General features: G+C 32.1%; 2 protein-coding genes across 3 annotated transcripts; one reads left to right on the forward strand and one right to left on the reverse strand.

Moving 5' to 3' along the window:
* Positions 1–1,938: 1,938 nt before the first annotated feature.
* Positions 1,939–3,999, reverse strand: LOC140819858 (homeobox-leucine zipper protein HAT5-like). The gene is made up of 3 exons (XM_073180103.1): positions 3,628–3,999; positions 2,694–3,058; positions 1,939–2,464 (listed from the first exon to the last, which is right to left on the reverse strand). The coding sequence occupies exons 1-3, from the start codon at positions 3,752–3,754 to the stop codon at positions 2,078–2,080; spliced, it is 879 nt and encodes a 292-aa protein (XP_073036204.1). The 5' UTR covers positions 3,755–3,999; the 3' UTR covers positions 1,939–2,077.
* Positions 4,000–11,422: 7,423 nt separating this feature from the next.
* LOC140820301 (uncharacterized) lies at positions 11,423–14,967 on the forward strand. 2 transcript variants are annotated; one of them, XM_073180645.1, is made up of 5 exons: positions 11,423–11,670; positions 11,744–11,798; positions 12,249–14,046; positions 14,138–14,256; positions 14,353–14,967. In XM_073180645.1, the coding sequence occupies exons 3-5, from the start codon at positions 12,255–12,257 to the stop codon at positions 14,689–14,691; spliced, it is 2,250 nt and encodes a 749-aa protein (XP_073036746.1). In that variant the 5' UTR covers positions 11,423–11,670; positions 11,744–11,798; positions 12,249–12,254; the 3' UTR covers positions 14,692–14,967. The 2 variants fall into 2 exon arrangements, with proteins under 2 accessions (XP_073036746.1, XP_073036745.1); XM_073180644.1 differs by lacking the exon at positions 11,744–11,798.
* Positions 14,968–21,829: the final 6,862 nt, after the last annotated feature.

Raw genomic sequence — 21,829 nt, forward strand, 5'->3', positions numbered from 1 at the left:
TGTTTTTGTATTTTCATTGTATGTTTCAAGTTGCATTTGTATTCCAATTATTTTTTCAGTTTATTTATGAATTGTATTTTTATATTAATTTTTTGCATTTATATTAAAATAATATAAATTATAAATTATTAAATCAAATTATTCTTTAATTATTAATAATTAACATAAATAATAAATATTTTAAAAATCAACAATTATTATTTTTAAACTTATATGATTAAATATCAAATTATTAAAATAATAAAATAAATATTATACTATTATTTAAATAATATTTATAATTTTTAATATAAATATTTATAATAAAAACAAATTTAAAAAATAAAATAAAAAAGAAACCTCTGCAGAAGAAGATTGGTTGTACCAAATATTTTGGTACAGTCTTGGAGATGGCCTTACTAAGATATACATATCCAATATGTTTTTTTCCTTTTACAAATTATGTTGTTTGCATTAGAGACGTAAACGAACCACACTGTTTGCGAGTTATTCGAAGATCGGTTCGATAAAAAGCTCGTTTGAATTCGTTTGTTAATCATATCAAACAAAATTCGAGCTCAAAAATTTAATCAAACCAAGCTCTAATTTAAGGATATTCGGCTCGTGAGCTCGCCAACATGTTCGTTAATAGGCTCGCAAGCTGGAGCTCGGCTTGTTTAGGTGGCTCGAGCTCTAAATTGGCTCGTTTATGTATTTTTAGTTGTTATGTTTGTCGTTTTGATTATTTATAAATGAATCTACACTTTTATTTCTGATTTAAAATTAATTCAAAAAAAATATTTAATTTGTAACAAGCTCAAATCAAGTTCAAACTTGAGCTCAATTGTATGTTTTATGGGATCAAAAACGAGTCGAGCTCAAGTCTGGCTTGTTAAACAAATAAACAAGCTATAATGAACCAAGATCGATCCTGGCTTGATTAACATGATAAACGAGATCTTAACGAGCCGAGCTCGAACTTTTCACGAGTTTAATAATTTCAAGACAAATCGAGTTCGAGCCTAGTGATAAAAGCTCGAGTTCGAGCTCGAGCATCTATCAATGTTAAACAAACCAAGCTCCAGCCTCATACTGTTTTGATTTATTTAGATTGTTTACATTCTTAGTTTGCACTTTACACATTAGATTGCTGATTTAATTCATTTATATATTTTTTGAGATAACGAGGTGATCAACATTGTATCATGGAATTAAGAGATAATCTTTCATTGTACAATTTCATCATTCTTGTATTACTGTGATTCTAAGTAGATTTGTTCGATATTCAAATAAGAACACATTTGATTAAACTATGTTAAAAATACATCGTGGGATAATATATCTGACCAAACTACGTTAAAAATACTGTTTTACATATTATTTTTATATATATATATTTTCCTTATTATATGAGAAACATGATTAAATCATACTAGATGTACATTAATTAAGATTACACTTAAAAAATTACACTACACTTAAAAGTTACACACTTTTTCTTCTCCAAGAAAATAGACTAAACAAAAAAGATTTAACTAGATTCAAAAAAGATTTTTTAACTTATATTCAAAATGTCACAATTAGACATCTAATCCGTAATCGCAGCCACCCAATTACAAAAACAAAGTCCTACCAACTTAGCTATATCCCCCGAGATTAGTAACGAAATTCCAACTAAAATAAAATCTTTAACATAAATCAATACAATTTAAGAAGAATCAATTAAAAGACATCAATTTAAATCTTGTTTTTTTTGTATTTTCGAAAAGTTTGAGAGACGTCGAAGAATTCTCAGTAACGTATATAAATTATACGTCCATAATTTTCCATGAAAATTACTCAAAAACCGTAATCCACCAAAATATATGATCTAAACTTAATGCAAATTTTTTTTATGCATCATTTTCTACAATGGAAGACAATGATTTCTTCCATGAAAAGAGGGTAAAACACAAGATCTAAAATATTTATTATTATTATTATTATTATTATTATTATTATTATTATTATTATCATTATCGATTCTACAAAAAGTTCCACAGCACACACTTAACATATTTGGCCAAAATCCCATTCAAATTTTGTAACAAATTTGAGCTCAATAAGACCAGAACCAAGTCCCTTGATCCTGATCAGGGAACCCCAAATTGCAAGAATTTGGCTGCAAATCATCCCACCATTCAGTTTCAAGTTTTGGGAAGCATGACAGGATCCCTCTGCCCAGGCTGTCATCTTCGTCTTGAGAGAAATCGGAATGCTCCGTCTCGCAAAAGACGTGCGAAGAATAGGCTGGCTCCAACATCGCCGAATGGTTTCCATCGGGGCTGTCAGAATCGAAAACGTCGCTCTTCGCGGAGCTCGCGGCATCTGGGGTTACGTTTGATGCAGCAGCATTTGGATTCTCTGGTTCGACGTTTGATAGAACAATGGGATTATATGGTTCTGTCTTGGGCTTCTTCCGAGACTTTTCACTTAGCAAATGAACCTGTGGTGAACCATTGAGGCAAAAGTAGTTGTTATGCTAGCTGGTAGAAACAAAATTCCCCAAGTCGCAACAATTAAGTTACCGCCTTAGTTCGTTGGATGAGTGAATAAAGGATGAATAATACGATGATAATAAATTGAAAGATATATATAACTCAAGCTAGAACTCGAGCCAAAATGCCTGGATGAATCAAGAACGTGGAAGGAATCATTCAATATCTTTCTGATACCTCGTTTCTTAATTTCTCGTTTTCTTGGTAAAGGGTGTGACAATCTGCCTTCAATCTGTCGTAGCTTGCTTTCAAAATGTCGAATTCTTTCTCGAGATGCTTGGTTTTGCACCGGGCTCGTCGATTTTGGTACCATATAGCGACTTGTCTTGGCAGCAGACCAAGATCTTTAGCTAGCTGAACCTTCCTCTCAGGTTCAAGCTTGTTTTCGACCTCGAAACTTTGCTCAAGAAGCCGGACTTGTTCAGGCGAAAGCCGCCGCTTTTTCTCCGGTTGGCCGAAGCATTCATCGAAATCTTGGCTCCCATCCTCGATAATAACGTTTTCAGCTCTAATATCTTCGAAGTTCATCATTGAAGTAGATCCTAAAACAAGCAAAGCCGAAATCTTATCACCATAATTTTACTTGGAATTTCGGGTGTCGAATTTACATTCTTCATTGGGTTCTACATACGCAGCGATGTGGAGAAATTTTCAAGTCAAAAGCTACTTTAACACAACAGCAACACAAGAAAATCAAAGTATTAAAGGCATCATATAAAGCAAGAGACTGACTAGCTTTCAAAAAGTCTCCTTTTTTTCTGCAGTGAACACCACAAAAAGCATCCAAGATTTTGAAATTTGTGGCACTCGACAGCAAGAAAACAAGATTCACGAATAGAGTACCCAAAATAAACTAAAATAAAAATCCCACATCTAAATCATGAAATAGCTTATGAAACAAAGAAATCAGAACTAACATACAAACATTCTCACACCATTTCAGACAAGCATTGAATCTAAGTAAGTAATTCAACTAGCTGAGAGTGGCAAACGCGAGCAAATTACAGAACATGGAAAAGATGAAAACAAGAAACCAAGAAAACCACATGAAAAACGAACAAAAAAATCCAAGTTTATTTTTTTTCCTTTTTTCCCCTAAAAATCAAATTACCATGAAAAGGGTGGGAAGAATTCGGAACCCAGAGAGAATCAAGAAGATCAGAAGTGCAAGGGATCATTTCATTCCTTAGCAAAACATTAGCCACACGGGAATCATCATAAACCCCGCCACTGTCCATATCTTTCTTGTTAAAAGACGGGACTTTTTTAGCTGTAAAATTCAAAAAACACTGAATTTCATGCTCGGAGAAAAGAAGCACGAACTCCCAAAAAAAAAAACTAAGACTTATGACGAAAGAAAGTGGTGTTGAGGATAATGACGATGTGTGAAGAGTAAGAGTAACGAGGGCTCGAACCCATTACTACGCAGAATCAAGAGTGAAATTTACAGTAAAGTACGCACAAGGAAAAAAAAGGAGAGATATGGGAGAAGAGCTTCTAGGGGGGATATAACAAGTCGATTCTTTCCAACTATCCCGGTGAAATTACTAATTTACCCTTTATTTTGAAAATATGGATTTCCTTTTAAATATATATATTTAAACTTCATTTCATATCATCTACCATCTACTTGATTTGTATAATATATGTCAAATTTATTCACAAATTTTGTATAAACCTAATTTATTTTTTATTTTAAGTTATTTAAAATTTTCATCTTTAGTATAATAAGCACACCTTAGAGGTAGAGGCGATGAACAGCCTGTGGTGCTCAGAAAACAGCACGAACATAAAGATATGGGGTAAATCACATTCATTGTCGAGGACGTCCATATACTTCGTAATTTGCCTAAAGGACTCAAGTCTGACTACGGAGTCTTGTGAAAAGTACTGAACAAGAACTACTCTTGCGGTTAGTCGATAGTTTGAATATTTTGTAGTTCTAAACTTTTATAATTTATTCGTTATTTCAGTAAAAAAATGATAAAATATTGAATATTACTGACATGATATCAGATATAATCAGTGATCATATGTCGAGATGGGCGAATATCTTATGGAACATTATTTGAAAAAGTCGAGAAATCTCTCGACACTATCAATCGACCTAGAGGACATATTGGTGACTCGATAATGAAATATATGCAATTGAGAGAACAAACAAACGTTCACTTGAACGGTTTGAAATGGTGAGTTAATTAATTACGACTAGTTTTACTTGTCAAAGTGTTATCAAATGAAGAGTAGGTCGGTCTAATGTATAAAATCCATGAATCGGGTCAATTTTATCTGTATTTACAATAAAAAATAATTTATTTTGACATAAAAAATAATATTTTTTTTTCATAAATGACCGAATTAGAATATTAATATCAAAAAATTGTCTAATAAGATCGTCCCATTAAAAAAATTTGTGTTAAATTAAATATAATATATATAGTGGACAAGTAGTTTAAACGAGATAGCCAAATGAACAATAGATAATCAACACTTGCAACGTGGAAACAAATTTAATAAAATTTTCTTGGCAAGATGAAACTAATTTTGATATAATTTACTCCTAAATTTTGAATTTAAGCTTAAGAAGAAAGTATCCAGAAGTTGACTTTGGCCTTGGATTTTAATTAGGCAAAAACTTGTATGAGACGGTCTCACGGGTCGTATTTGAAGTACATGGATTTCGATTAATATTTTACTGCTAACAATGAAACAATAGATGAAATCTTAAATTCATACTTTATCAATTTTCACTTTAGTTGCATAAATCAGAATGGATTCAAAATTCTTCAAGAGTAGATCTCACGGTCTCACGAATATTTATATGTGAAGAAAAATTCAAATACAATCATGATATATCAATTCTCATAAATTTTGTATAATTAAAAGATTATTTAATTATAATTAAAAATAATGAAGTCGAGTGGGGCAACAAGTGGATTCATAGGTAGGAGGAATTAAAAATGGGGAGGATGATTTGCGAAAACTACAAACACAAAGTTCCAATCAATCACTATCCGTTGGGTGTCTCTCCAATTTTAGATAGCATCAAAATTCAATGGATGTGTAGATATATATCGTCGAGCAAGTTTGTCTGCGACAATCTTAACGATTTTTATCTATAAGATATGTCGATATCTCGAACGAAAAATAATATCGTTAACATAAAAATATTTTTTTTTATTAGTCGTGTTTGATAGGAGATTAGTTACACAAAATTAAACCGTGAGATGTATATACGCCTTCAGCTAAAAAGAAATATATTATATCATTTACTCAATAAACTAAAATAAAATAAAAAATATAATTATTTTTTTTGCCTTAAATATTGGGCAAAAACTTATGTGAGACGGTCTTACGGATCGTATTTTGTGAGACATATTTCTTATTTGGGTCATCCATGAAAAGATATTAACTTTTATGCTAAGAGTATTATTTTTTATTGTGAATATCTGTAGGGTTGATCCATTTCTTAAAAAAAAAAACCTACTCTAATTTTTGTATTATTTACTGAAACTTTATCATTCTGAATATATCCTAGTAAATTTATGGACCCACTCCCACAACTAAATTAATAGATCCAAAAAACATAGAGTAGTCCATTACAAAGATAATATTGTAACATAACAGGAAAATGTCGATGTCCTTTTATCAAACTTTTTTAAAAAAAAAATTTAATTGCATCCAAAAGACAACTCTCATGATTTTTAAATTAATTATTTAGCACACACGTTAAATATATAATTTTTTTTTGCTTTTAATATATATTTTTATTATAAAATTCCACATTTAATAATGAGTAACATAATTAACTCAAGAGACGTACATGGGAAGATAATATGATATTCAAATTTTTAGTAATAAAATATCAATGGCATCAAAGGGTGAGAGTACGAGAAAATTTATGAATAGATTATGTGAAATCTATTAATAAATATTTTTTTTGATTAATTATGTTGTAGACTTTGTTAGGATCGATTAGAGGGATCATCATTGAGCTACGATAGATCGATTCTTGAAATATTGAAAACCGATGAATTAAATCGAGTTATGTTTTCAACAAATCGGAAGACACTCAAAATAGTCCTTCGTAGAAACCGATTAAACATTTTTTTAAAGAATTAAGTTATATGCAAGTTGAATGAGTAAAAATATTTTGGTTGAAGCATTTTATCAAACATTTAGTATGCAATATTTTGATATTTGAATAACGCATAAAATACTTTAACAATGCATCTTTAAAAGTAATGGAAATGATAAGTAAGTGCAATAAATAAATAGACACGAATTTGTTTATAGATGTTCGGAGATTTGCAACTCCTACGTCACCCCTTATTCCTCTTGGGAAGGATCCACTAGAAGACTTTGATTTATACAACACCTTATACAAACTCATTTCAACTTAGGACTTATCTCTTGCATAATTGAAACTCCTAGCACACTCTAGATTGTAGGCCACAACCTCACAATCCGCATAATGTTTAACGTCTCTTATGCCAAAATTACAAACACAATCTTCAATGTCTTTGTGTGAAGAATCATTCAACTAAACTTTGAAGTTCAACTCTCTTATATATGTGTGAGTGATTGTGTGTGAGGAATTTATCATTTAAATTGTACATCTCAAATGTATCCTCACACAAGAGCTTGTGCTCTCAAATAGCTGATTTATTCATGCTAGCTGCCTATGCTTTGAATCCCCTTCAAAAGTTCTTGTTTGATCTTCAAGATGATGTATTTATAGGCCTCAACATTGGTATATACGTTAAACACAAGAATATGACCGTTTAGAAAGTTTCTATACTATTTCTGAAATTACAACGGTCAAATTCGCCTTGCTGGATATTTTCCCAAATTTAAACTGGTCGTTCAGCAGTTGAAACTGGTCAGCGGTTCAAACTGGTCATCTGTTCAATCTGGTCAGCATCTCAACCGCAGCTCAACTAGTATGCTATGCAGAACCAGTAGCTTCATCGCCATTTATAAGCATCATAAGATTCAATTCAGACTTTGCCTTCTGAAGTTGATTTGTAGATCATCATCTTATATTTCCAACACATATTGAGTCGCTTCATTTAAATAACCGAGCTGAGAGATATGATCAAAAAATTGCAACTGCTCATACTCAACTGATTGTTGTTTTCGTGCAATCAGTTTGGTCAATCAGCAACCGGTTTGACCTAGATACTATTCGATTTTGTCCAACTGACGTGAAATACTTGTTCCAAATTGAGTTTTTTGATCGGTCAAGTTGGCGAATTTTCATTTGAATCATCCAGTTAAGATATCATCAACAAATCGAATCTCGCCAAAAAGTTTTGGCTAAACTCAGTTTCAGTTTTCTTCTTGTGTTAATAACTTCACACTTGAGTAAATATGTTAGAAACACAATAACAAATTTTATGAACATCAAAATCAAGATTGCAAACATTAAATATTCCAACAAACTTTTTAAATAATTTTTTTGTTGAAATAGTGAAGGAGTATTCTTGTTCATACACTTCAAAATACCAAAAACAGTCAGGTTCCGTTTAGAGAAATATTTTTTTTTTAAAAAAAAAAATCGTTTTATCTTTTCATAAATGAAAAATGCATATGTTTGGCTAATTTTTTTGTAAAATGTTTTTGAAAATTATTTTTAAAAAGTGTTCTCCAAATATAATTTTAAAGAACAAGTGAGAGATTTTTCGTATGTTTTTAAAAATTAATATAATGATGGAAATAAAAAAAAATACTTGTGAAAATGATTATTTATATTAACAACGTCGGTATTCATAAAAACAATGTAAAAAACTAATTAACATATTTAGTAATTAACATAATTAATATGTTAGTTTGATTAGTTATTTAATCTAATACCAAATTTAATTATGATGATAATAGGAAATAATCCCTCTTATTTGACTTAATTTAACATGTTTTGTGTCATTATGAAAATGATTCAAAGGATATAATTGGAATTTAATTTAATTAAGTGCTAGTTTTAAAAACTAACTTAAAGTACAATTTGATCATAAACATACATATGTAGAAGGTCATTTTAAAATCCCTCTAAACAAATATATCATTTTTAGGTAAACATAATAAATAAAAACACTTCAATAATATTTATGATAACAAATTAACAATAAATATCATAACAAAAATTAAGATAATAATTTTAACGAATTAAGATTAAAAATTTCTAAACATAAATTAAAATTAATATAATACAACCATCAAATAAATTAATTGAATACAAATAATTTTAACAACACTTAGAAATATTATTTACCTGTTAATAAGATAGGCACGATAATACCAATATCTACACTTCCTGAAATAAATCAAGAGACAGAAGGTATAAAATTATTAGAATTCAAAATTTTATTAAAAAAACTTGAGACGAAAAATAAATCAAATCCATACCGACAAATTTTTGAACACAATATAAGTGACAAACCTTTGAAAAATGAAGTGAACTTCTGTGAACACAATACAAGTGACAAACTTCGGATACAAAATACAAATTAACTTCTCGTGTATACATATATATAGAATTTTAAAAATATTTAAATTTGCCCGCCTATTGCATTTGAAATATTTTAAAAAGAATAACTCTCTCCTGTACGACGACAGGCGGGGGAGAATTTAAACTGCTTCCCCCCCTCCCCCCCCATTTGGAAGGGCGGGGGAGTAAAAGTTTTATATTTTTTTCTACAATATTTTTATAAATTTTAGAAAAGTACGGTAGATTGTTAAATGAGATTTAAAAGTACTATAATTTGATAAAAGACCCTAAAATAAATACATGAGATCAATATGGGATTAATTCAAACAAATTATGACACTTACGAAAGTGAGAGAAAAATATATATTATTTAGAAGTTAATCAAGTGAATTTTGGATACATAAAATAATTTATTGCTGTAAATTTTTTTCATAATTTTATATCAAAAATAAAAATATTTTGTGGTAAATAAAATAAAAAATAATTTTAGTCATACACTTAAAAATATTAAAATTTTATGATTATAAGAGATTCCTTTTCCACCATCATATATATATATATATATATATATATATATATATATATATATATATATATATATATATATATATATATATATATATATATATATAAAATCTTATTGACTAAATCAAAGATGTGCTTTCTAAAATTGGGTATACTTAGGCATAGTTTGGTACATGGGATAAGAGAGGGATTGATAAATAATCCTTCTTATCCCATGTTTGGTACTTTTTTAAAAAGCTTATGATAATATCATGGGTCTTTGATAAATAATTTTTTAGAAGGATAAAATATCCCTAATAGAAGGTGTTATAATTTTAATCAAATGATAAAATACACTACAAATGACTTAATTACCCTCAATTTATAAATGATTTTTTATAAATATATGCTAGTAGGTAGAAATTAAAATCAAATAAATATTTTATTTATTTTTTATATATTATATAATATGATAATTATATAAATGATTTCGAGATAATTATATAAATAATTTTTATAAATCTCAATAAAATTATTATTATCACTCGATTATCCTTAAAAATTGATATTTGACTTGACTCAGAAAATCAAGGGTTCAATTATCATATTATATAATATATAAAATTAGGTAAAAATAAATAAATCATGCAAGTACTATCGGCACATAAACAAATAAAAAATATGAACTTTAGCAACAACTTTGAAATTATAAAATTTATTATGATAAGATTACTTTTGTCATTACAATCTAATATATAAATTTAATCACTCTTATTAAAATCATACCAAACATTAAATATAATATCTTACACCTTATTTATTCTTAACTTATCCTTATATTATATATATAACATGTTTATCCTATCATGTGTACCAAATTATACCTTAATGTTCATGTTTCCCAAAGCGAAGGAAAACTCAGAACAAAAATAATAAAATAAAATCCTTGTCTTATTTACGCCATCTCCAATCTTGGTGCAAGAAATGCCGTCCAAGGGGGCTGCGCTATTTTAGCAGCCCCTTCCTCTGCACCAAAATTTGGTGCAGAGGGTTGTATTTTTTTTTGTTTTTTTATTATAAATTTGTATTTTTTATTATAAATATTTATATTAGAAAATAAAAATATTATTTAAATAATAGTATATTATATATTTTATTATTTTAATAAATAGATATTTAATAATAAAAATAAAAGAATAATAATTATTGATTTTTAAAAATTAATTTATTTAATTATTAATAATTAAGGAATAATTTGATTTAATTATTTATAAATAATATAATTAAATTCAAATGCAAAAAATTAATATAACAATACAATTCATAACTAAATTAAAACACATAATTGAAATACAAAGACAACTTGAAACACATAATTGAAATACAAATGCAACTTGAAACACATAATTCAAATACAATAAATTAATATATGTAATATAAACATTATTCATAATTAAAAATATATTAAATAAAATATAATAATTAATATATGTAAAATAAAAAAATTATTTCGAGAATTTGTTTTTTTTGTGTGTAAGATTTGAATTAAATGAGTTGGGAATGAATGTTGTATTTGATGATATATTGTGCAAACTCCAATATTCATTTTAGTTTGCTGTCCAAAAATAATATTACGAACTTGGTTCTCTGATGTTTGCAGATTTTTTAGGTAACAACCACAGCACGCATGTCTCCTAGGTAATTGCAATGCCTTTACCAAAAAATAAACTTAAATTAAACTAAAAAAATAACTTAATCCCAAGGTTGAAATGGTCTATTCATGGAACTGTACACTTGTATTCAGTGTTCTAAAAGCGCGCTTAAGCGCCGATTAAGCGCGCTTAAGCGCGAAGCGCACCGAAAAAGCTCCGCTTTGGAGAAAAGCGGAACAAAAGCGATCAACGGTAGTTTGACTTAATTAAGTGTCATTAAGCGTAATTAAGCGTAATTAAGCTTGGCTTTTTATTTTTTTTTAAATAATAAATAAATTGATTTTTTATATTAGATGTTGACCTTCCACCTACCAACTTCACGGCTTCACACAATTTTCTTCTTTTCATTCTTCTCTTCTGATTTTTCCGTGAAATCTCACAACATCTAAACTACAGCACCACGATGGGCAAAGGCTGAACTACATAAATGGAAATCGACAACTCTCCTTTTGTAAGTCTCTCATTTTGTCCATCTGCTTTTAGAACAATGGGGGAACCTTCATTTTTTATATATTCTTTTGCAGCCGAAGGATCAGTGAAAGTTTGATACTGCAAAATCAGAGCAGATTTGCGCAACAGGTAGCAAAAATATGAAGTATAGTTATTAAAGACACATTTGGCCTTTAGCCTACGCACAATGCTCAAGTCAAGGGCATGGCTTATCAAAGCTTTGCGCACTGTGTAATTATATTTCACAATTTAGATTTAGATGTATGAGAAACAAAAATTGTGTTTAAAAATTTATGAACAAATTTTCAGTAAAATTGTAGTTCTTTTATTAGTTTGTATGAAAAATGGATTGTGTTTAAAAATTGTATGAACAATGGATTGTGTTTAAAAATCGTGTCAAGTATTATTACCATTCATTGCTAGTCATCAATGGATTGTGTTTAAAAATGAAACAAAAATTGTGTTTAAAAATTTTATTAATTTTTCACTGTCTATTAGATGTATGAACAATGGATTGTGTTTAAAAATTGTAGTTCTTTTATTAGTTTGCATTGTGTATTATTACCTCGAATTTTGTAGGCATCGATGGAAGGAAATGATTCTTCAATGGCATCAAATTCTCATTCTATAGACAGTGAATTGAAAAGGGACTCCGGGGATATTGGCTGGGATACCGCTGTGTTAGTAGATCCTCAAAATCACAAATCTGTCAAGTGTACCTTGTGTGGTAAAGTTACGACCGGCGGAATTTATAGGCACAAAATCCACATTTCGGGTATTCTAGGAAAAGGTGTAAAAGCATGTACGAAGGCAACTGGAGAGCAAAAAGAAAAGTGTCGTTTAGCACTTGAGGATAATAAGTCTAAGAAGCGGGAAAAATTATTGAATGAATCTAAGTTAAGGAATGATGTGGTTATGTCTTTGAATATATGTGAAGATGAAGATGATGAAATTGCCATCATTGAGAGAGGGAGTAAAAAAAGATCAACTGATATGGGACCTATGGATCAATTTGCAAAGCCAATTAATGTTGATGATGCTTCTATGAGTGCAAATAAGAAAATGAGACAACAAAATATTAATGATGCAATTGCTAAAAAAAGATTGCTCCAAGTTCATCAATATTTGGCAAGATGGGTGTATGAAGCCGGAATTCCTTTTCATGCAATTGACAATGATAGTTTCAAAAAATTTGTTGAGGCTTTAGGACAATATGGTCCTGGCTATATCCCTCCTTCACAATACCAACTTAGAGAACCACTTTTAAAAGGAGAGGTGGAGAAAACAAAAGAAACTTTGAAGAAGCAGGAAGAAGAGTGGGAAAATAATGGTTGCTCTATTATGATTGATGGTTGGAGTGATAGGAAAAGAAGAAGTATCATTAATTTTTGTGTGAATTGTAAGTTGGGGACTGCTTTTATTTCATCAAAAGAAGCTTCAAATGAAGCTCACACAGCAAAATACTTATTTGAATATGTTACTGCATGTATTGATCGGGTTGGGGCCAAAAATGTGGTGCAAATTGTGACCGACAATGCCTCCAACAACATGGCTGCCGCGAATCTGTTGGCATTAGAAAGATCCAGCATATTTTGGACATCATGCTCAGCTCACACCATAAATCTTATGCTTGAAGGAATTTCTAAACTGCAAATGTTCAATGGAGTGATCAAGAAGGCAAAATCTTTTTGTATTTTCATTTATGCTCATCACAAGACCTTGGCATTGATGAGAAAGTTTACAAAAAGAGAGATAGTTAGGCCGGGTGTAACTAGATTTGCGACCTCTTTCTTAACATTGCAAAGTTTGCTTGATAAGAAACAAGAGTTGAGAAATATGATGACTAGCAATGAATGGGATAACACTAAATGGTCTAGGAGCAAAAAAGGAAAAGAGGCATTTGATGCTATTGTCCCCAATGATTTTTGGAACTCGATAGATTTGTGCTTGCGAGTATTCACTCCATTGGTAAAAGTTCTTAGACTTGCTGATGGAGAGGATAAACCTTCTATGGGTTTTGTGTATGGAGAGTTGTTGAATGCAAAGGATGATATTCAAAAAACGTTGAAGAAAGAAAGTGATTATGGGCCAATTTTAGACATTATTGATGCAAAAAGTAAGGGTCGTCTTGATAGTCCAATTCATACGACAGCTTATCTTCTGAATCCATATTATTTCTTCAAGAATCCAAGCATCAAAGATGATCATTTGATAACAAATAATATGATCACTACTGTTGAAAAGTTCTTTCCTGATGTTCAAATGCAAAATCATGTGATAAATGTTGAGTTGCAAAAATACACACAAAAAGAAGGAGCATTTGGAAAAAAATTAGCATTAAGCGGATGCCTAAACAATTATCAAAATTACAATCCAGGTATGTAAACATTATTTTATTTCCTTTCATGTTTGTATACTATTGTTGACACATATCATGATATTTCTGTCTCTTTTTTAAATTTTGATAGTTAGTTGGTGGGACTTCTATGGCAATGAGGTGCCAAATTTGAAAGTGATGGCAAAAAAGATCCTTGGTTTAACTACTAGTTCATCGGGTTGTGAAAGGAATTGGAGTGTCTTTGAAGGGGTAAATATTTACTTCATTATACTTTACTTTTGTGGCAATATGATAATTTCATTAATTTGTAGCTTACTCTAAATTTTTGTTTTGTTTTTAATATAGATACACACTAAAAAAAGAAATAGGCTGGATACTACAAGGATGAATAATCTGGTGTATGTCCAATTCAATGCAAGATTGATGAACAAGAAAAAGAGAAAAAATAAATTTGAGACTTTACAAGAAAGTGATACTAGCAAAGCTAAGTCTTGGATGGTTGAAAATTGTGATGATGAAGATGAGATGGAGATGGAGATGGAGATGAACACTTTACAACCTACAAGTGATATCAATGTCAATGTTCAAGGGGACTTCGATGATATATCGGATGGTACCGAAGAAGAAATAAACGAAGAAGAAGAATTCGAATTAGAATCTGACAATGATTTGACCAATATTTAGCATTTTTTATGTGGTCTAGTTGCAAAAACAACTAAATATTGCAATTTTGAGATTCTTATGCTTTTATAAATATGAAAATTTATGCATTATATATTATACTTATTTATCATATTTATGCAGTATTTATTTTTATTTATTTATTGGTTTAAGATAATTATAACTATGCTAAAAATCAAAAACGCTTTTTTACGCTTAAGCTCGTATTAATCTCGCTTAAGCCTGAAAAGCTTGAAGCTCGATGTTCACGTTTCGGGACGCTTCGCGCTTTTTAGAACCTTGCTTGTATTAGAATAGACTCGTCCTATATTCACCATGTTATTCTGGATATATTTTTAAAAATAATGTTCATATTATCATATGAAACTCATGTTTATATTATCATCATAGATAAAAATGTACCCATAGTAACACTCCCGACGTAAATAGCCCAAAATATTATAATTGAAAATTTTATTAACCCTCGAAAATACGAATCACTTACCTCGTTTACAAAGGTTTTGATGTAAACAAAAATTTCACTTCGTGTTCGGTCTGTTGAGCTAAGTAATCCTTGTTGAAATGGGGTAGGCCAAGCAGAGTTGTGTTGTATAGATTTGTTCGAACGAACAAAAGTTAGAGGACCTCAGAGATATTTCTGATATGGTTACCTCGATGTTAAGTAAGTACTGAGATAAAACTTAAAAGCTCAAAAGAGTATTATTGAGTGATATCAATGTGTGAATGTATAAAATCATGAGAGATACAGGACATCTATAAAGTTATGATGAATTAAATACCTTGTAAGAAAAAAAACTCTAGTAAGATAAATGCTTGAGATACGAGATTTATTGTGAGATTTGTACTGATATGATCTTATCTAGAATAAAATGAATTTTGAAAATTCATCCTAATATCTTCGAGATTCTCTTCTTATCATAAGTTATTTGTCCATGTGTTTTATGCTTAGGAGAGTTTTATCAGTTTTACCGCAATATCCAGTTGGGCTCAGCTCAGGTTAAGGTATGAGCTCGGGTTGTAAAGGCCCGTATTTCGTATTCATAAATTTGGCGGAATTATTAAAAATTTTCTAAATAAATAATTATCTTGTCTCATTTATAAAATAAACCTGTAAATAAACTTTAAAATAACAGCGGAAGCAAATATTGTTTTCAACCAACAATTTAAAAAAATATCCAACGTAAACATCAATTTAAAAATAATCTAACGTATTAAAACTGAGTTTGAATAATAAAAGATGCATAAACTAAATCATGAGGTCCGGATTTACTACTGATGTCCCAAGATCGCTCACTGGTCTCCGCCCGCAGTCTCGGCCTCATCAATACCTATAACAATCAAGTCTAGTGAGTCTAAAGACTCAACATGTATATATCGTGAATAACAAGTAAATATATCGTAAAACCGCATGCAACGTAAAAATAAAGTATCGTAAGGCGTACGGTGAAAATCGTATCATGAATAATTATAACTACGTGCATATCTAAAATCATACGTAAAAGCTTTGCTTAATAGAGCTCTGTCATAACATATCATAAATTTTTTTTTTCGGTAGAGATAATGTTTCTAAGCAAGTGGCCCATAATATAACGTGAGCGCCTGATCAGACTAAACCACAGTATACTGGACGGTAGAGATCAATCACAGCCCTTGGACTGGATGTCCGTACCCATACATAATCATAACCGGTCGTAAGTCACCGGGTGGAGAGGTCCTCGGTTGCACCTACCGACTTCCAAACCCATAAACATAAGGTGGCCACAAGACATATCGCATATATCTCAAAAATAAACATTTTATATTTTTATGCACGTAATATAATTATAACCTTATTTTAACGGATGAGTTGGATCGCTCCCAGGCTTGCTGCGACTTAATTCTAACATGTGACACATGCAATAAATCTTAACTTGCCCAAAACTTGACAATTGAACAAAAAACGAGACGATTCGGACCAACAACTTGATTTTTAATCATGGCATGTACCAACCCGAACCAACATTAAACCGACGTTTAACCATGATTATAGATACCCCAAACATACTGAAAAATATGTACAAGGACTGTAAAACACGAAAATAGGTGATGGAACTCAAAAACATAAAACACTCTTTCGAGAGTCATTTTGGCACCTTTCACCGTAAATTCTCGTACGACCTCTAAACTCGACCAAATAACGAACGGCCAAAAACATGACTTTTCTAACTCATTAAGGTAGTGTCCAGTCCAAGGCCATAGGCTAAAAGCCAACCAAGAACACAAACCAACCTCATAACCGAACTCATAGTTGCTGTCAAAATACAGCAGTGGCAGTTGGTGTATATGTGAAGTAAACACTGAAAATAATGGCTCTTGGCTTGAACCATTGACCCAAGACTCTTACCAACATCCTAAGGCATGACTTGGACCATGGCTACGGGCTAAAAGCCAACCACAACCCAAGCAAACACCTAGGACATTACCAAGCTTCTACCGAGGACACAAAATTCTGTGCAGTGAGATGTATTGAATTGTTCTATTGTCTTGTGTCGTTCCAGTGATCATTTGATCGATCATGGCTCGATCTAGACATGATGGAGTGTTGTATGAACTATGTCTATGGGCTAGGAGCCAATCATAATTCAAACCACACAACCAAAACCGAAACCATACTCATACAAAAATCAGAACTTTAAAACCGATGAGCACTTGTCATGTTTATGTAAAAATCTGAGGGATCTATGAAACAAGCTTTGAAAAGATGGTTTGGTCACGTCCTAGACATGATAAGGAAGGGCTCTAACCATGGCTATAGTCCCTAGGACAGCCATGATTCGAACATCCCTTTAAACAATCCAATGACAGAAACCGTGAACCAAAATTCTGTACTCAATAAAAAGTTGCTGTCATATCTTTATTCTTGAGCGTATGTATGTAAACAATGGACCAATAACACCCTAACTCACTCTAAATCATGCCTAGTAGCAGCCTTGAGAGCCTGGAATCGAGCAACTTCCTGTAATCATCAAAACATCTCAAACCGTGAAGTGCATATCATAGGGCCGAGAAGGCTTGTGCAGGTTTTTCAGAATGTTGCTGTCAAAATGTGTGTTGTCACTTGCTTTATGAACATATACTGATTTAAAATGCTAATATAACTTGATTGCAGAGCAAATGATTAATATATACATGCCTGAAATTTGTTTTGACACAAAAACAAATCAAAACGACAATACGACGCGACAGAACCAAGTTGGATATCTTTCTTTCCTACTTCTGCTGCTGTTCCTTCGATCCTAACCTGCTGCTATTCTGATGTATTTTCGAAGGTGAGGGTGTAGGTTTGTTAGGCAATGAAGAAGAGTGTTATAGGAGGTGTTAAAGGTTTCATTATAAGCATTAAGGTGGGAGTTACAAGTCAAGAAGTTGAAGGATTTGAATGGCTTCTTCTTCCCTTGTTTTATTGTTGTTGCTTTTCACGATTTTGCTCAGCTGTTCCCTTCTGATTTTTCGAGCATATTAGTGTAGGATAGGTAAGTAATGAAGATGAATGTTATAGGTGGTGTTAAAGGGTCATAACATACATTAAAATGGGAGTTACAAGTGAAGGAGTTGAATGGGTTTTGAATTGTTCCTTATTCCCTTGATGCCGTTGGTTTCTTTCTTATTCCTACTGCATATGTACGTTAGTTTTGCTTAGAAAATGGTTTGAGGAGAATGATGTGAATTATAGTATTTGAATTTACTACTACTTAGTGAATTAAAAATGAGAAATGAATAAACCATGAATTGTAATTAGGAATGGTTTGAATGGAGAGTTATAACTTTTGAATTATTTTAAATGTTGGACCCAAAATTATTATTACTAATTTGCATGGTATTTTATTGTTTAAATCTTGTATTTTAATTGCTTAAAGTTTAGCACCCTTATTATATGTTTTTGTGAATTTACACATTAAATTTAGGATAGATTATTGCATGGCATTCATGACTTCAAATTTAAATATTCAAATGTTAGGATTAATTTCTTGAATATTTTATACCTAGATTAATTCACCTTCATTTTTTCACATATTTTAATTTAAGCTTTAATTAAATATTGAAACTTAAAGATTTTATTTAACAACTTAGCTCTAATTAATTTAATAAATCTTAAAACATTCTTTTTCTTTAAATCAAATTATGCATTGACTTAATTAAAGGAGTATTTTCTTATTATTATTATTCTTATCTCTAATCTCCAAACTCCGGTCCGACCTCGCGTATTTATCTTAAAAAAGATAAAACTAAACATCTACTTTTAAAACAATTAAAACACCTCATATATTCATAAAAATTCATTTTTAATTTAAATAGTAGCAATTATGCATGACTTATACGTAATATGATTTTCGGGTTCTACACGACTGTTAGTGGAAAAGATCATGGGCTCATGGGGGAGTGGAGAGAAACGGCATATCGCTGAGAAGAAAAAGACATCGGCAAACACTGAAAAAAAACACACAACTCTACAGACAAATCTGCAAAAGCTCTCTGCTAAAATTCCAATATTCAAGCAATAGTTTTTCAAGCTTTCCAACATATTTCTAGCAATTTACGTCTTCTCGTTTTAGATTTCATCAACTCTATTTGTTATATTTTTATGTCTTGTAAATTCCTATGGTTTATTGAAAATATAAACAATGTCAGGGGTTTATTCCTCAAATTTCATTAGTTTTCTTCATTTTGGCGTTATAGTTGTTTTAGGAGATTAGAACCGACGGTCAAATTTAGAATTAACTTTCGTTTGTTTTTAGAAGTTAGATTTTTATCATTTTCACACAAATCGGTGCACTTTCGCACCTGACACGCTCGCAAATCAAATATTGTGCAAACATATTTTTGGCACGTCCGGTGGGACCATCACTATGCCGCCAAGAAGAAAAGACAACGTCACTCAGGAGAGCAGGGAGTCTCTGGCTAATCAAGAGAGAATTCAGGTTCAACAGCCGAAGCAACCTGTTGTCGAAACACATGCTGAAGAAGTAGATCTGCTGTAGATTCCTACTACATACGATCAAGTTTCAAACATGGTGATGGAAGAATTGATTGCTATAAAGATCGAAGAGATCTCAGTGGCATTATTTAAAGCCATGTCTGACTATTTAAAGACTCTACTAAGTAAACCGAACCTGTCTACTCGAGGGGAGAAAAATACCACTGTCAAAGAGACTGGTCAGGGAAATAACCAAGTCCATGAATTCGACCAAGGAGTTGGAAACTCAAGGGCTGGTGATCCTCGCCGCCCGGAGTTTACTTTCCCAAACCAGCCAGAAAGAAGGTATACACCACCTCACAAGAGAGAAAAAAGCTTAGGAGGGAGGGCTCAGCCATATCCACGTGCTCATGGAGTGGGGAGCTCGAAACAACCAGTTACTCAAGTGTACAGCGTGACCAATCCTCTATACCAACCGGGAGCGTATGAAGATATGTCACACATGGATTATCAAGGAGTAGATGGGGGCTTCCCAGGAGGTAATTTTGGTTTAAATACAGAGTTTCAAGCTCGGGGGGCAAAGTACTACCATCACCAACTCCTCGATCGGAACATGCACGGGATTGGTCCAGAAATGGTGAGAGAGGTTATTCAAGAGCTATATGGGTCGACCTTGAAACAGATAGGCCGCCCAGAGTGCCACAAACCCTATCCAGACTACATAGACGTGAATAGCCCGTACCTAAGGGGTTATAGAGTTCATGATTTCAGTTTATTCTCTGGGGAGGATGGCCAGTACAGCATGGAACACATAGCCAAGTTTACCATCCAGTGCAGGGAATTAGCCAACCTGGAGAACTTCAACAATTTAAAGTTGTGGCTATTCACAAATTCTCTCATAGGGACTGCATTTGCATGGTATGCTCGCTCCCCAGAAATTCAGTGATGAGTTGGCAAGAGATGGAAAGACAATTTCACATCCAATTTTATAGAACAGAGCCAGAAGTGTGTATTGCCGATTTGTCCAGAGTAACCCAAAATAAAGGAGAATCTGTGGAGTCTTTTATCGACATGTTCAAAAAGATGAAGAATAAATGCAAGGTGTTCCTACCTGAGACCGAATTCGTGAATATGGCACAAAAAGGGCTGGATTTTGAATTAAGGAAGAAATTCTAGGGAATGGAGTTCAGGGATTTCTTCGAGCTAGCTGCCAAAGTGGCTGAATACGAAGAACTATTGCGGAAAGAGTCGTACAAGAAGAAAACTGCTATGGGTTGTTATTATCAGGAGGTGGAAGATGTGGCATTGGCAGAGATTTGATCAGCTGGTTCTTGCACAGTTCCCCTACTAAAAAAGAAGCCAGCAAAACATGAAAAGAAGAACAGCTCTCAACTCTCCAAAGGCATGCATTATACATTTGATGTGTCAAAAACCGAGGAAGTTTTCGATTTCTTGGTAAAAGAAAAATTCATCACATTCCCACCACTTCACATGATGCCACCTACAGAAGAGCTGAAGGGACGAGAGTATTGTAAGTACCACAACTCCTACAATCATGCTACGAAGTCATGTTGGGCATTCAAGAACATCTTGCTGGATAGAATTAACAAGGGAGTCGTGAAGTTCCCTAACAAACAGGAGTCTATGGCGGTGGATGATGAACTTTTTCCTCCAGTAGCTTTGGTTAATGTGAATGTGACAGATTTGAGAGATCTTCTCAATGAGAAAAGAAGTCGATCCTTTGCAGTGAAAAACCGAATAATTAAGAAATGCTGGATCCCAAAGGGTCAATTGTTTGAAGCTCGTGGAAGGCATAGTGTTGATCGAGTAAGAACAGTTCAGCAACGTTTCCACGGTGATATTGGTGAATCCGCGGCTCATAGGCCGAGGAACCAACGTTCCTTCGAGAAGCCAGTGCCTGAGAGTCAACGGTTTAGAGGGGAGTCATATTGCAATCAATACCAAAGATACTCGAACAAGAGAGATACATATGGAGCGGAGCCGCGACGGATGGAAATCAAGAAAAAGTTAGCCGACCAAGATAGAGAGCAGCGCGTGGATGAAATATCAAAAGGAAAAATGATTGAGAGCAGGAGAGCAAGTCCCAGATACGTCCTTCCAGCTAGAGGGGAGTTCAGTGAGTCTTGGAGGGTGGTCCAACAAAAACAGTTCCCTAGGCCACCGACT

Source organism: Primulina eburnea, chromosome 18, assembly GCF_022965805.1.
Source record: "Primulina eburnea isolate SZY01 chromosome 18, ASM2296580v1, whole genome shotgun sequence".
Lineage (NCBI taxonomy): Eukaryota > Viridiplantae > Streptophyta > Magnoliopsida > Lamiales > Gesneriaceae > Primulina > Primulina eburnea.